This window comes from Tachyglossus aculeatus, chromosome 3 (assembly GCF_015852505.1).
Source record: "Tachyglossus aculeatus isolate mTacAcu1 chromosome 3, mTacAcu1.pri, whole genome shotgun sequence".
Lineage (NCBI taxonomy): Eukaryota > Metazoa > Chordata > Mammalia > Monotremata > Tachyglossidae > Tachyglossus > Tachyglossus aculeatus.
This window is the reverse complement of record NC_052068.1, coordinates 41099093-41115573: the sequence shown is the minus strand read 5'-3', so window position 1 is coordinate 41115573 and position 16481 is coordinate 41099093. Positions and strand designations below refer to the sequence as shown.

General features: G+C 42.4%; 1 protein-coding gene across 2 annotated transcripts in view; it reads right to left on the bottom strand.

Annotated features, from left to right (window-relative positions):
- PRKG1 (protein kinase cGMP-dependent 1) overlaps positions 1 to 16481 on the bottom strand; it is a 1213342-nt gene that overhangs the window by 155302 nt on the left and 1041559 nt on the right. For both annotated transcript variants that reach the window (XM_038744169.1, XM_038744170.1), the window contains one exon: positions 10953 to 11018. In XM_038744169.1, coding sequence (XP_038600097.1) covers positions 10953 to 11018 — 66 coding nt within the window. The remainder of the gene's footprint in view (positions 1 to 10952; positions 11019 to 16481) is intronic.

Here is a 16481-nt window from a genome sequence, read left to right as displayed (position 1 = left end):
GATCAGTTCCTATGGGGCCTCAACTAGTGTCCCGATTTGCATAAGAGGTGTTTGTTTGGACTGTGAACGGCATCCTAACAAATGTACCAAGCCCTAATAGAAAGTGTTCAGCTACAACCCCTGGGGCTACGGGATACAAAGGGAAATGTCCTTGGGCGGGCAGGGGAAGGGTGTGGGGAAGGGTGTAGAAAGGCACAGTCCCTTCTGAGGAGCTGGAACAGAGCTGCTTCAGTTTGCACCCATCCCCAGGTCTGGGGAAGGAAAGCACATGTCTTTCTCCACCCACACAGCCCTTCCTGGAGCTACCCTATACCTCCTCTCTGTTGCCTGGATGGGTGGCAGTCCTAGGATCTGGGGGATACAGAGGAAAATTCCTTAGGTGGGCAGATCCCTCCTGAGAGACTGGGATAGAGCCACTTTGGTTTGCCCAAGCTCCCTGGTCTACCCCCACCTCCAATCCACACATGTCCCTGGGTAGGCTCCATCCCCTCTGCCCCTGCTGCAGGGGTCACACCTCCAGGGAAGAGCTTTTATAGCAGATACCTGCTTCCCAGTTTGTGCCCCATCCCCACATTCCACACACAGATTCCCTGATGAACAGCACCCCTCACCCCTGCAACGGGGATCACCTCCACAGGAAACTCCCACCTCCCTCTTCCTGGCATCACCTCCAGGTCACAAGACAATTGATCAGGAGCCAAGATTAGCCTCTCATTTATTGGATCATCTTGAAGGATTTCACCTAATATGCCACAGTGCAAAATGCACTAATTATTTCTCCTCATAGATTCTCCTCATCATGTAGTCTAGCTACAACATACGATCTACCTGCAATGAGCTGGACTTTCGTTTCTGAGCATCAGGAAACCTTCATCAAGGCAAACATTATTCTGTCTGTTCCTGTTCATGATGATTAAAATTACAGTATACTAAAATATCGATAACAGATTTTCTAGGGTTTCCATGTCTCTAAAATAAGAATTCAAAGATAAACACCAACATACACCTGCCCATAAGCTTTAATAAGTGGTACAGTTTTTTTGCATTTCTAAACATTCCTCAGATTTCAAGAAGTTATTCAGAGAGAGGGAATGAACACCTTGAGACAAACATCACAAATATCAAATGTCATCCAAGTCAATTCTTTGGTGACTCAAATCATTGCCTCAGGACCACCCTACTGCAGAGAATGATATTGAAATCAAAACTGCTATGAAGGTCATTTGTAAAAATGGATTAAGACAAAGACTACAAAGGCAGAAAAAGGTTTCCACGAGAGACACATTTCCAGAATCAGGTGATTACTAATAATGCCCTGAAATGCTCTAAAAGAGAGATAGCTGTGCCTTGAGTTTTAACCTTTATTTAAAAAATCAAACTGTCCCCTGATTTCCATTTCAATCCCAGTAACTTGCATATTAGAATTCCTTTGACTCCAGAAGGACCTCTAGTGCATAACCAAGGACGGAATTTTGTCCTTAAGTGTTGGTTAGTTTCTAATTGTTGCTTCAAGAGACTAGCCTTCCAATTGAGAACCTGCCTGGGAGAAATAAGTTACCTCATAAATGCTCTGAGAGCTGCAATGTTGGTAGTATTAATCAAGTCACATTTTGGATTATGTTCTTTGCTAGTCTTTTGCCATCTTAATGCCAATATTTCCGCTTAGAGTTCAGTGGAGGATTGTAAAGCCTGTCAATTGTATCTGTTGAGCACTTACTGTATGCAGAGCACTACACTAAGTGCTTGGGAGAGTCTTGTCTTATACCGTTGAGTCGTCTTTGATGCCTAGTGATGCTATGGACACATCTCTCCCAAAATGCCCCACCTCCATCAGCAGTCATTCTGATAGTGATAGAGTTTTCTTGGTAAAAATATGGAAGTGGTTTTCCATTGCTTCCTTCCACACAGTAAACTTGAATCTTCCCCCTTGGTTCTCTCCCATGCCACTGCTGCCCAGCACAGGTGAGTTCTGACTTGCAGCAGACTGCCTTCCACTCGCTAACAACTGCCCAAGCCAGGAATGGAATGGCTATGCCTCTGTCTGAGTCTCTCTCCTGTATTTGAGACTGGTAGACTACTGGTAACTCTCCAGGTGTGACCCTGAGAGGGGACTTGGGAGAGCACAATGTAACAATAAACAGACACATCCTCTGCCCACAGTGAGCTTGAAGTCTAGAGAAGAAACTGATGCCCAGAGAAGTGAAGTGACTTTCCCAGGCCACACAGCAGGCAAGTGGCAGAGCGAGATTAGAGAGTGTCCAGTACTCTACCAATCTCGAATATGGGAGGGAGAGTCAAGCAGAGGCATATCCATTCCATTCCTATCTTGGCCAGTGGCTAGTGAGTGGAAGGTAATCTGCTACAAGTCAAAACTCACGTGTGCTGGGCAGCAGTGACTTGGGAGAGAGTTGAGGGTGGAGACTCAGGTTTACTGTGTGGAAGAAGGCAATGGTAAACCACTTCTGTATTTTTACCAAGAGAACTCCATGGCTACACTACCAGAACGATTGCAGGTGGAGGTGGGGTGCTCTGGGACAGATGTGTCCACGGAGTCACTATGGGTCAGACAACAGCATAAAACAAGACGACACAACAGCATAAGACAAAACAAGACCTCCGATTCCTTGGTCTTAGGTTCTTTCCACTAGTTGTTTACATTTCCAGGAACCTGAGTTTAAACACAACTTTATGTTCTCTATGCCTGCCAGGAGTATGCATTGCATAATCAGAATGTAATCTCTCTGCTCTGATGGTTTCACTTCTGTGCTCATTCTGAGAGAGCTTCTTTGTGGTGACAGAACAAGGGAGCTGAATTGTGCTTCTCATCAGAGCCTAAAGCAAATGCCAGTCTTTTACCTAGCTTTGCATTTGTGCTGTTACCAACCGGTTAATTTGTTTTTCCATGGACAATGTCACCGACAAATGCTTTGAAGAGCTATAGAAAATGTTTCCAACTTTTAAATTTAGACGATGAATAGCCCAAGAGCCATTTTCCATCACTCAACTCTCACATGCTGCAAACTTAGCACATGACACAACTGAATAAGGTATAATGGGATATGCAGCAGGACGTATCCTGTTTAAATTGGCTCCTTAATCTGAACTTTCCAAGCATTTTGTAATCATTTATGTAAAACAGCAATAGGACTTCTCTTGCACAGGGGAAGTTCATTAATTGGCCAGGCTTCATTGGTCCATAATATTGAACTGATCAGTAGCTAAAGTAGTTTGCCACATTCTAGCTTCTCCCTAAAGCGGTAAATAAATTGGCTTGCCTCCTTTCGATTTTATATGATTATCCACTTGTAGGTTTTGGGCTTCAATCAGTACTTAGAGTCAATAGAAATAATCTAGTACCCATTCCTGTAGAATAATCTAGTATCCACTGCTGCTATCAAAAGTTCCCCTTTCACCTTTATCACCCCACTCCATATCTCCTCCAATTTTTTTCCAGCTTCTGTGTTCTGCAATCACCGTTCTTACACATTTAATTTATTTACTGTCAGGTTGCATATGCTAACTACTTTTTCTAGTAGATATTAAGGATAGACACCTAGGAAAAGAAAAGAAATATGGATGGCTTCTGCTCACACAGAACTAAAATACTCCATTAATCCCCTGCTTACTCCTGGGGCCTCCTTGTGGTCCCACTCCACCTTCACTGTTAATCTAAAAACATTCATCAATTTTCCTTTACCATCTGTGGCTTTTCTACCATCCTGCAAGAGTTACTTGTTTTGGGGATTTTACATCAAGTTAAGGGGAAAGATTTATAAGCCACTTTTTTGTCCTCCACAAGTCCACTGACAAAATAACCCCAAGACTCATAAACAGCTTTGACTCCTAGAAACTAAAGCTTGCTTGCCTTTTTGTTTTGATTCTCGGAATGTAATCCTTCTTCAGAATTCCTTTGGTTTTCATTTTTTTTTTAAATTATTGGTTTGGATGATGGCCTGGTTGTGCTTCTAATTTATAATCCCTTAGATTTCAATATCACTTTTATTTTTCCCAACTCCTTCCACATCAATTCCTTCATTTTATCCTCACATTCCTGTAATTCATTCATTCATTCATATTTCTTGAGTGCTTACTGCATATAGAGAACTGTACTAAGCTCTTGGGAGAATACAATATAATAATAAACGAACACATTCCCTGCCCACAGTGAACTTATAGTCTAGAGTGGGGGAGACAGACATCAATACTAATAAATAAATTATAGCTATGAACATAAATGCTATGGGGCAGGAGGTGGTGGGAGAATAAAAGGAGCAAAATAAGGGTGACAGAAGAAAATGGGAGATGAAGACATGTGGGGCTTAGTCTGGGAAAGCCTCTTGGAAGAGATAGGCCTTAAATAAGGCTTTGGAGCAGGGGAGAGTAATTATCTGTTGGATTTGAGGAGGGAGGATGTTTCAGGCCAGAGGCAGGACGTGGGCGAGGCATTGGCAGCGAGACAGGCAAGATCGAGCCATGGTGAGAAGGTTAGCACTACAGGAGTGAAGAGTGTTGGCTGGGTTGTTGAAGGAGAAAAGGGAGGACAGGTTAGAGGGGGCAAGGTGGGGGAGTGCTGTAAAGCCAGTGGTGAGGAGTTTTTGTTTACGCTATCCAACCTTGGCTTCACAGACTCTGTCCTCTCCTCGTTCTCCTCATCTCTCTGGCTGTTCATTCTCAGTCTCTTTTGCGGACTCCTCCCCCCGCCCCCCCCGTCTCCTTACTGTAGGGGTTCCTTAAGGCTCAGTTCTTGGTCCCCCTCTGTTCTCTATCTACACTCACACCCTTGGTGAACTCATTAGCTCCCACAGCTTCAACTATCATCTCTACGCTGATGACACCCAAATCTACATCTCTGCCCCTGCTCTCTCCCCCTCTCTCCAGGCTCGCATCTCCTCCTGCCTTCAGGACATCTCCATCTGGATGTCTGCCCGCCACCTAAAACTCAACATGTCCAAGACTGAACTCCTTGTCTTCCCTCCCAAACCCTGCCCTCTCCCTGACTTTCCCATCACTGTTGACGGCACTACCATCCTTCCCATCTCACAAGCCCGCAACCTTGGTGTCACTTTCGACTCTGCTCTCTCGTTCACCCCTCACATCCAATCCGTCACCAAAGCCTGCTGGTCTCACCTCCACGACATTGCCAAGATCCGCCCTTTCCTCTAAATCCAAACCGCTACCCTGCTGGTTCAATCTCTCATCCTATCCCGACTGGAATACTGCATCAGCCTCCTCTCTGATCTCCCATCCTCTCCCCACTTCACTCTATACTTCACGCTGCTACCCGGATCATCTCTGTGCAGAAACGCTCTGGGCATGTTACTCCCCTCCTCAAAAATCTCCAGTAGCTACCGATCAACCTACACATCAGGCAAAAACTCCTCACTCTTGGCTTCAAGGCTGTCCATCACCTCATCCCCTCCTACCTCAACTCCCTTCTTTCCTACTACAGCCCAGCCCACACCCTCTGCTCCTCTGCCTCTAACCTCCTCATTGTGCATCGTTCTTGCCTGTCCCACCATCAACCCCCGGCCCATGTCCTCCCCCTGGCCTTGAATGCCCTCCCTCCGCACATCTGCACATAGAGAAGCAGCGTGGCTCAGTGGAAAGAGCATGGGCTTTGGGGTCAGAGGTCATGGGTTCAAATCCCGGCTCCACCAATTGTCAGCTGTGTGACTTTGGGCAAGTCACTTAACTTCTCTGTGCCTCAGTTCCCTCATCTGTAAAATGGGGATTAAGACTGTGAGGCCCCCCCGTGGGACAACCTGATCACCTTGTAACCTCAGTGCTTAGAACAGCACTTTGCACATATTAAGCACTTAATAAATGCCATTATTATCGTTATTATTATGTCAAGCTAGCTCTCTTGCTCCTTTCAAAGCCCTGAGAGCTCACCTCCTCCAGGAGGCCTTCCTAGACTGAGCCCCCTCCTTGTTCTCCCCCTCCCCACCCCCCCACCCTACCTCCTTCCCCTCCCCACAGCACCTGTATGTTTGCACATATTTATTACTCTATTTTACTTGTACATATTTACTATTTTATTTATTTTATTTTGTTAATATGTTTTGTTTTGTTGTCTGTCTCCCCCTTCTAGACTGTGATCCCACTGTTGGGTAGGGACTGTCTCTATATGTTGCCAACTTGTACTTCCCAACTGCTTAGTGCAGTGCTCTGCACACAGTAAGCACTCAATAAATACGATTGAATGAATGAATTAATAAATGTTTGATGCAGAGGTGAATGGGCAATCAGTGGAGTTCTTTGAGGAGTGAGGTGCCATGTCCTGAATGTTTTTTTTAGAAAAATGATCTGGGCAGCAGAGTGACGTATAGACTGCAGTGGGGAGAGACAGGAGGCTGGGGGGTCAGCAAGGAGGCTGATGCAGTAATCCAGGTGGGATAGGATGAGTGATTGTACTAACATGGCTGCAGTTTGGATGAAGAGGGATGGGTGGATTTTAGTGATGTTATGAAGGTGGGTCTGAGAGGATTTAGTGATGGGTCAAATGTGTGGGTTGAATGAGAGAGAGAGAGAGAGAGAGGAATTAAGAATAGCGCCAAGGGTATGGGCTTGTGAGAAAGGAAGGATGGTGGTGCCATCTACAGTGGTGGAAAAGCCAGGGGGAGAACAGGTAGCGCAGGATATGGGGAGAAGAAATATTACCCCCATTTTACAGATGAAGAAACTGAGGCCCAGATATGTTAAATTAGTTGTCCCTACTCAAATGATATACCCTCACCACATGTGGGCTTAGAATCCATGACTCCTTACATCCAGACATGTGCTCGGTCCTCTTATAGTTTTCTGGGGCGTTTCCATTAGATACATGGACATAATCAGGGGATGACCTGCTCTCACTTCTGATTGCTAACAGTTGGTTAAAATTGGCTCCATTGAGCTTAAACCTGAAAGGGTCGGGTAAGTAGGAAGTTGGCCTGAGGTACATGCCCAAAACCTACCATCCACAGTAATCTGCCACCCAAACAGCTACCATGTTATTCAAACACTTATCCACCTTGGTTACTGCATCAACCTCTCTACTGATCTCCCTGCCTCCTGTCTTTCCCCACTCCAGTCCACCCTTCACTCGGCTGCCTGGATCACTTTTCTAAAAAAACATTCAGTCTATGTTTTCTATTCCTCATGAACCCCTAGTCGTTGCCTATCCACTCCCCATCAAACAGAAACTCCTTGCCATTGGCTTTAAAACACTTAATCACCTTGCCCCCTCCTATCTTACTTCGTTGATTTCCTACTCCAATCCAGCACACACACTATATTCCTCTAACACAATCCTACTCATTGTACCTCGATCTCATCACTCTCACTGCCAACCCTCATGCACGTCCTTCCTCTAGCCTGGAACTCCCTCCTCCTTCGTATCTGACAGCCCATCACTCTCCACTCCTTCAGAGCTTTAATAAATCACATCTTCTTCAAGAGGCCTTCCCCAACTAGCCTTCATTTCCCCTACTACCTCTCCCTTCTACATCTCCTTACATTTGAATTTGTATCCTTTAGTCACCCACCTTCAGCCGCTCAACACAAATACATATCCTTAATTTGTATTAATCCCTGTCTCCCACTCTAGACTGTAAACTCCTTGTGGGCAGGGAGCATGTCTAGCAAATTTGTTATATTTTACTTTCCCAAGCACTTAGTTCTGTGCTCTGCACACAGTTAGCACTCATTAAATACCAATGATTGATAGTTCTGTTCTACTGGGAAGACAGGGCAAGAACCTCCAAGCAGCAACAAGGAAGCTGGTAAGCATGGCAGCACCAGTTTCATATACTCTGATCCTAGACAGCAGTCTGACTTCTTCTTGTTTTTATCAGCAACCTATACTCCTGCTCCCATTTTCCTGATTACCTATGTATATGCACTGAAGAGAATAGAAGAGATAGATAAAGATAAGGCCTTCAAGGCCCTACTGAGAGCTCACCTCCTCCAGGAGGCCTTTCCAGACTGAGCCCCTTCCTTCCTCTCCCCCTCGTCACCCTCACCATCTCCCCCATCTTTCCTCCTTCCCTTCCCCACAGCTCCTGTATATATGTATAATATATGTTTGTACATATTTATTACTCTATTTATTTATCTTACTTGTACATATCCATTCTATTTATTTTGTTTTGTTAGTATGTTTGGTTTTGTTCTCTGTCTCCCGCTTCTAGACTGCGAGCCCGCTGTTGGGTAGGGACTGTCTCTATGTGTTGCCGACTTGTTCTTCCCAAGCGCTTAGTACAGTGCTCTGCACACAGTAAGTGCTCAATAAATACGGTTGATTGATTGATAAGGCATAAAAATACACTCTCTCATTGCGCAAGATCTAGCAATGTGCACAAAAGTGACTGATAAGAGGATGTGTGGCCTTGAATCATTTTTTATCTTCTACCCAAGTCCACATTAGCAGATTAATTAGGTGACATGTTGTCCCCCAAAATTCTACAGTGGCAGCAACTCCTTTGACAAGTTCAGCTTCATTTTGATTCATTCATTCATTCAATCATATTTATTGAGAGCTTACTGTGTGCAGAGCACTGTACTAAGTGCTTTGGAAGTACAAGGCGGCACCATAATAGTAGGAGGAGTAGTATTGATCTTTGCAGTGTTTGAAATTTATATAGAATTGAGTCTCTGCATACTATAATAACAATAATAACTGTTAATAATAATTAACAGTGTTAATAAATAACACTGATTAATTCAGAGTGACGTCAAGAGAGTAAAAATAGTGGAAATTGGATTGCAGAGGGTCAGGGAGGGAGGTGGATGAGAGAAAGTGGAGGCAGTAAGAGTAAATAACCAATCTGAGGATTTGAATAGGAATGAGAGGAAGGAGGTAGGGAATCCCTAGAGGGTACAAGTGGGATCCAGAGAAAGTTTGTTGATATTATAAACTGCAAAAAAGACATCTCCATAGAGATTTCTCTTTCTGAAGTAATTTGTTTATCGTTTTCCAATTTTCTCAATGAATGTTTTTATGCAATACATGATTAATTTAATCAAGTTTCTTTTTTTCCTCCCATAGAGAAAAATAAATCACAGTGATTAATTTATGTAACGTGGAACCTTGCTCGTGAAATTGTGAAGAAAGCTGCTTAAGCCGGCAGGCCTAATGTCCACCATCTGTTTGTACTGGATGAAGCCCCAGTGGTCCTTTAGTAAATTAAATACTATACAGCCAGGTTTTGACAGGATTTTTCAATTACGGGTTATTCAGCACTGATTGTGAACTCAACATTTGGTTGACCCAAATGATCCAATCCTTGTAATGGAGGTAATTGGCTGGACATTTTTTAAGTAGCATTTGTTAAGTTCTTACTATGTGTCAGGCACTGTACTAAGCATGGGGGTAGATAAAAGATAATCATATTGAAGACAGTCTCTGTCCCACATAGAGGTCACAATTATAATACCCATTTTATAAATAAGGTAACTGAGGCCAAGAGAAGTTAAGTGACTTGCCCTAGGTCACACAGCAGATAAGTGGCAGAGCTGGGATTAGAACCTAGATCCTCTGACTCCATGCTTTTTCCAGTAGGCCAGGCTGCTTCTCTAATGCAGGGCATTTCCTTTCCTGCATTTCGGGTTTTTCATTCATCTCTTCCTTTCTTAGATATAGTACTTTTGGAATTTGTTTATTATGTGTCAAGCACTGTACTAAGTGTGGGGGAAGACACAAAATAATAAGGTTGGACATAGTCCCTGTCACACATAGGGTTCACAGTTTGAGGAGAGTGGAGTAGGATTTTACCCCCATTTTACAGATGAGGAAACTGAGGCACGGAGAAGTGACTTGCCCAAGGTCACAAAACAGGCAAGGGAGAGAGCAAGGATGAGAATCCACTTTCTTCATTTCACTCCCCTCTCCTTCCTCCAGGTTCAAGTCTCCCTTTCATCAGGATAATAATAATAATAATGATAGTATTTGTTAAGCGCTCACTATGTGCAAAGCACTGTTCTAAGCACTGGGGAGGTTATAAGGTGATCAGCTTGTCCCACAGGGGGCTCACAGTCTTAATCCCCATTTTACAGATGAGGTAACTGAGGCCCAGAGAAGTTAAGTGACTTGCCCATAGTCACACAGCTGACAGTTGGCAGAGCCGGGATTTGAACCCATGACCTCTGACTCCAAAGCCTGTGCTCTTTCCACTGAGCCATGCTGCTTCTCCAGATCATATCTGGTTAGGAAGGAAAAATGTTCCATCCTGACTAGATGCATGGCTCCATTTTGTATCCCATTTCAAGGGAAGACAGAAGTCTAGTAGCCAGACAGGAGAAGTGCCGGTGTTCTTAAAGGCCCACCAGATCAAACATGCTGCATTCATTCATTCAATCGTATTTATTGAGCACTTACTGTGTGCGGAGCACTGTACTAAGCACTTGGGAAGTACAAATTGGCAACATACAGAGACGGTCCCTACCCAACAACGGGCTCACAGTCTAGAAGGGGGAGACAGACAACAAAACAAAACATGTGGACAGGTGTCAAGTCATCAGAATAAATAGAAATAAAGCTAGATGCACATCATTAACAAAATAAATGGAATAGTAAATATGTATAAGTAAAATAAATAGAGTAATAAATCTGTACAGACATATATACAGGTGCTGTGGGGGGGGAAGGAGGTAGGGCGGGAGGGATGGGGAAGGGGTGAGGAAAGAGGGGGCTCAATCTGGGAAGTCCTCCTGGAGGAGGTGAGCTCTCAGTACACTGCCTATCAAGATGGCCCAGGCCCTATCTCATATTGGCTTTGCGCCAGGATTCTTGAAGTTTCTCAGACACTGAATCCTTCTGTGTGGGGAAGAGAAAACTGGGTTTGCTAAGTAATTGTGCAGAACATTTAAGTGGATAAACTAGTAGTTACTATAAAATGCTCTGGCTCCTCCACAGTCCTTTGGCATTCAGTTAACGGGAAGCAGTACCATAAAGTAATGAAAGATATACTTACTCTCTGTCAATCACAAGGCAGGTTACCGCTTCTGCAGCAATTACATTGGCCGTTCTCACATCTTCCCTACAAAGTAAACATAATAGAAATGAAAATTCGAAATGAGCCGCTGATGAAGAGGTCCATGCATGAAAAGTCAGAATGCTTTTATTCTGTGAAACAGATGGGGAATAGTCAGAGCCCATTTTGGAAGTTCCCTTCTGAAAATCATCTCAAAGACTACCTCTGTGTAGCCTCTACCATTGGGAACTATGGAAACCCCATAAAGCCTGTTACCCCCTCTAAAAAGACCCCCAAACTTTCCATTTTCCAATACAGAAAAGGCACAATGCCTTCTTAAGTGTGGAAAAGAGTGAGTTTTACCTAAAATATTTTCCTGTAGTAACTTTTGAGCAGAAGTTTTCAAGATAAATCCCACATGGAAATGTTCCTATTTTTACCATTTAAGGTTAATACCCAGACTAAAATCGAGTAAAGAAATTCTGAGATTTTAATATTTTTACTGATAACAATACATGCATTCAGTAGTACTTCTAAATGTTTTCATTTTATAAATGGAAACTTGTAAGTAATTACTCTTGTGCTTCTTTCCAAATCACCATTTTTCTAAAATATAAGATGCATACCTTTAAGGAAAACAACCTACAGAAAATTATAATTTATCCATAATTTGGGTTTAAGACACATGCTCTGAACGCACTTAAACAGGGAATTTCTAATGAGATAATAATCCCAATGCATTTGTACATAAATCTATTTATGATATTATGATGCATGATTATGAAGAATGGTACTAATGCATCCCTTCAGGGACCTAATTACAAAGTGAATTGGAGAATACTATTTCGATTGCCCTACAATTAGAATTCCTATCTGAAGAGATCCAGTAACAATGCCATGTGATGCTGCAGATAGCAACAGGAAATTACAATGCAAATTTCTAGCATCCAAAACAACTTTATTACAGCTCTATTATAAGTGCTTTCATGACTTCATGTCTGTCCATTCAGTTATATATATATCTGCAAGCCAGTGAACTTAGTATAAGCCCATCCCCAGCGAGCCAAAGACACTGCTGCCAACTTAGAGACATTGTTCTCTCCACAAATCGCCAAACCGCAGTCCTTTATATGTTAAAAACAATTACAAATGCACAGTTACAAATATGAATAACTAAAACCACGTAATCTGCTATACATTACCCCTTTTCCAAAAACAAAAGGGAATACAATGGAAAATCAAAATGTTTAGAATGATTTTTGAACTTTGGATTTCAGTATGCTGGGACTCTTTCCATGGCCTTATTTACTTTCTCAGCCTCTATATCTCTTCTGACACTGGTGAGGTTAAATGGTCCTTGGAAAAATGTGTCCCTTAATTATAGGAATTTTAGGTAGCTTTACATTTTGAGGGGGAGAGATGGGGCTGACAGGGATCTTGTCCTGAAACTTCATCGTTCTGACTTTCAGGTCTGACTTTTTGAGACAGGTTTTAGTAACAAAGTGTTAAGTGAAGATTGGGCCATAGAAAATGTAAAATCTGAAAAAGTGGGTTATAGTTTTAAATCTTACATTTGGAAAAAGTGGCATATGAAACATAACTTGGCCAAAGTTGGAAATATTAAGCATAATACTACGTCAGATGCAAGGTTACTTATCTAATTATCAGTCTATCACACATCCATCTTTTAAAAATTAATATACCTCAGCCAGTTTTGTAGCTATGCACTGTGAACACAACACTAAGGCTGTATGTTTACTATTGCAAAAATAGCACTAATACTATATTAAAAAAAATGCACCAAGTTACAAATCCAAAAGCAGTCACTAATAGTGTCTATAGATTACAGCCAACTAGAAACATTCATAGTAAACATTATGGAAATTAACAGAAGTTAGATCCTTTTAATGAGTTAACAGAACACACACACACACATTTTTTTCAAATACTGTTTTCTGACCACTGACTCTGATATTTTCTCAGCTTCACCACTGGAATCTTCATCATCACTACCACCACAAGTAGAGCTCTCTCCATCATAAGAATCACTATCTGTGTCTGAATAATCCATAGTAGTATTCATGTTCACCCTTCCTGTCACAGAACTGCACTCTCCTTCTCTGCTGCTACTAAATCTTATCCGCAGGACTAGCCCTGGAATTTACAGCTTTCACCTTATACGTCTGGACTTGCGAAAGGTCACAGCAGCTGTGACCATCCACTGTGTAATCAGTATCACTGAGAAATCTTAGCAGTCTACAGCTGAGCCATAAAGTAGGACATGGTAAGTAATAGTAGCAGTAGAAGCAGTAGTAGAAATAGTATTAGAAAGAGAAGTAGAAGTAGTAATAATAATAGTGATGGCATTTATTAAGCGCTTAGTAATCAATCAATCAATCAATCGTTTTTATTGAGAGCTTACTGTCTGCAGAGCACTGTACTAAGCGCTTGGGAAGTACAAGTCGGCAACACATAGAGACAGTCCCTACCCAACAGCGGGCTCACAGTCTAGAAGGGGGAGACAGAGAACAAAACCAAACATACTAACAAAATAAAATAAATAGAATAGATATATATAAGATAAATAGAGTGATAAATATGTACAAACATATATACGTAGGTGCTGTGAGGAAGGGAAGGAGGTAAGATGGTGGGGATGGAGGGGGGAAGCACTGTTCTAAGCACTGGGGAGGTTACAAGGTGATCAGGTTGTCCCACGTGGGGCTCACAGTCTTAATCCCCCTTTTACAGACGAGGTAACTGAGGCCCAGAGAAGTTAAGTGACTTGCCCAAAGTCACACAGCTGACAATTGGGGAGCCGGGATTTGAACCCATAACCTCTGACTCCAAAGCCCGTGCTCTTTCCACTGAGCCGCACTGCTTCTCTGAACAGGAACAGGAAGAAGAGGAGGAGGAGGAAGAGTCATATGAATCAAAAATGGTATTTACTGACAGTTTACTGGGTGTAGAGCACCGTACTAAACCCTTGGGAAAGTACAATACACCTGAGTTGGTTGCCTCAAAACCTGTCCACAAGGAGCTTACCATCTATAGCAAAAGAATCGGGTGTAGCAGCATTCATATTGTGTCCATTTACTGCAATGCACTGAACTTAGTACAGTGCTCTGCACACAGTAAGCGCTCAATAAATGCGATTGATGATGATGATGATGAACTAAGTCCCTAGGAAGGGCAGAATAACAAAGTGGCATATTCAAAGAGCAGCCCCCGGACCCGAGACTGATTTTGCACGTTGGAGCCACTTTCCAGCCGTCAGCTCACTTCCTAGCATTTCCTTTTACCAGTCTCCACGGACGGAGACAACCTTTCAGTTGCTTGTGGAGACTGACATGATCGGTGTGTTATTGCAATTTATTATATTCTGCCAAGTGAAGCAGGTTCATGGTATCTGAAAACAAAGACTTTATATATTGCATAGAGAGCCTGAACACTGAACATCCTCTCCTTAGAAACTCAAGGTAATCTACATAAAATGGACAGGATGTCCTGAATGGTTGTGGAATGAAGCTAGATTCAAAGAGATGATTAAAAAAAATGGCATTGTCGCACATAAGAATGGCAGAGCACATCACATGTCTGATTAAGCTTTATAGGTAGAAATAGAGACGAATAGATCATCATAGAAGACAGTACTTTCATTCATCTTTGAATATCTTTGAGTATTAACGTTGCCAGTTTGTACTTCCCAAACGCTTAGTACAGTGCTCTGCACACAGTAAGCGCTCAATAAATACGATTGATGATGATGATGATTAATCTTTGAAAACTGGAATATTTTCTCACTTACATAAAAGCAAAGGATATCAGAACAAATAAATAGCAAACAGTTGGGCATGAAGCAGCATAATTTAGCCCTTTAGTAATTGCTTTACAAACAAGTATTTCTTATTACTCATGACAATATGAGTTGTCTTTCTGTCTTGAATGAAATGAAATGAAATGAATGAAAAATGAATGAAGAATAGGGTTAACATTGCATTACAGATGGGAGAATTGAGGCTCATAGAGGTCTGCTTGGTGCAGTCACAAGTAGAATTTAAGGGTTTCTGGGATTAAGACGTTGCTCAGATTACTTTTAGCTAGCCTCTGCCTTGAGGGCTAGTTTTCTCAGTGTTGCTCACCAGATTCTGGACAGACAGAGATCTCTCTCGGGCCGCATCAAGCAACTCCTTGGCCGAGGGGAATGAATTCTCAAGTTTGGGCCTGCTTCAGGCAATGAGTGAAGCAGCTGCCTCAGGAACAATAACAGATGGGGCAGCCACAAGGCAGTGGAAGTTAAAAAATTAAAAAATGGTGTTTGTGTGGACAGGTACCTGGGAGAGGAATGCAATAGCTCTGGATCAAGGATAGGGTCAGGTTCATACCCCTGAAAGGAAGTTCTGGGTTTAGGGCTTTGTGCCATCCCCTATATGATGTCATTATATCACAACGTGCACACCTAAAGTGTAAAGTAGTAATGATAATAATAATGATAATGTTAATAGCAGTCATTAAACAGTACTAATATTTTTATTAAGTGTTTACTATGTGCAGACTACTCTACTAAGGACTGGGAGAGAATACGTGGGGGGGAAGTACTTATTCTGTTCTAATCAATCAATCAATCCTATTTATTGAGTGCTTACTGTGTGCAGGGCACTGTATTAGAGAAGCAGTGTGGCTCAGTGGAAAGAGCATGGGCTTTGGAGGCAGAGGTCATGGGTATGAATCCCGATTCCGCCACCTGCCTGCTGTGTGATCTTGGGCAAGTCACTTAACTTCTCTGAGCCTCAGTTACCTCTTCTCTAAAATGAGGATTAAGACTGTGAGCCCCACGTGGGACAACTTGATCACCATGTATCGCCCCCAGTGCTTAGAACAGTGCTCTCTGCACATAGTAAGCGCTTAACAAATGCCATCATTATTTATTATTATTACTAAGCACAAGATAATCAATTCAGGCCCCTTCTTGCCCTGCATGGAGCTCAGTCCAAAAGGGAGAGAAAATACTTATTTTTATCCGAACTGGGGCCAAGATAAGATACTTGCTCAAGGTAAAGAGCAGGGAAACGGCAGAGCTGGGACTAGAAGCGGGTCTCCTGACTCGCAACCCCACACTCTTTCTACTGTGTTACATCAATTGGAAGGGGTGGGGTTGACAATCTTTTCCCCATATCACAGTGATTATATGCCTCAAACTGACCCTGCTGAAAGGGAAATTAATTATTTAGGTAAGAAGTGAAATTCACATTATGATGCATGTTTCAATGAAAAGACACTGAAGTCACTTTTATGGAATATGACCTAGATAAAAAGTATAAAAAGTAATTTCATAGATACTCTTCTAAGGCTTTGAAAGTACCCAGGGGAATTTCTTTGAGACTGGCACTTTCTACACATCCCTAAATAGCTGAACTGAGATTAGGCAATAATCTACCTCTCTAGGTCTTTGAAAAAGTGTGATATTCCTTTTAAATTTATTTTTCCAAGGTATTTGCTCCCAAAGAATGGAATTATTTATAGCCTTCT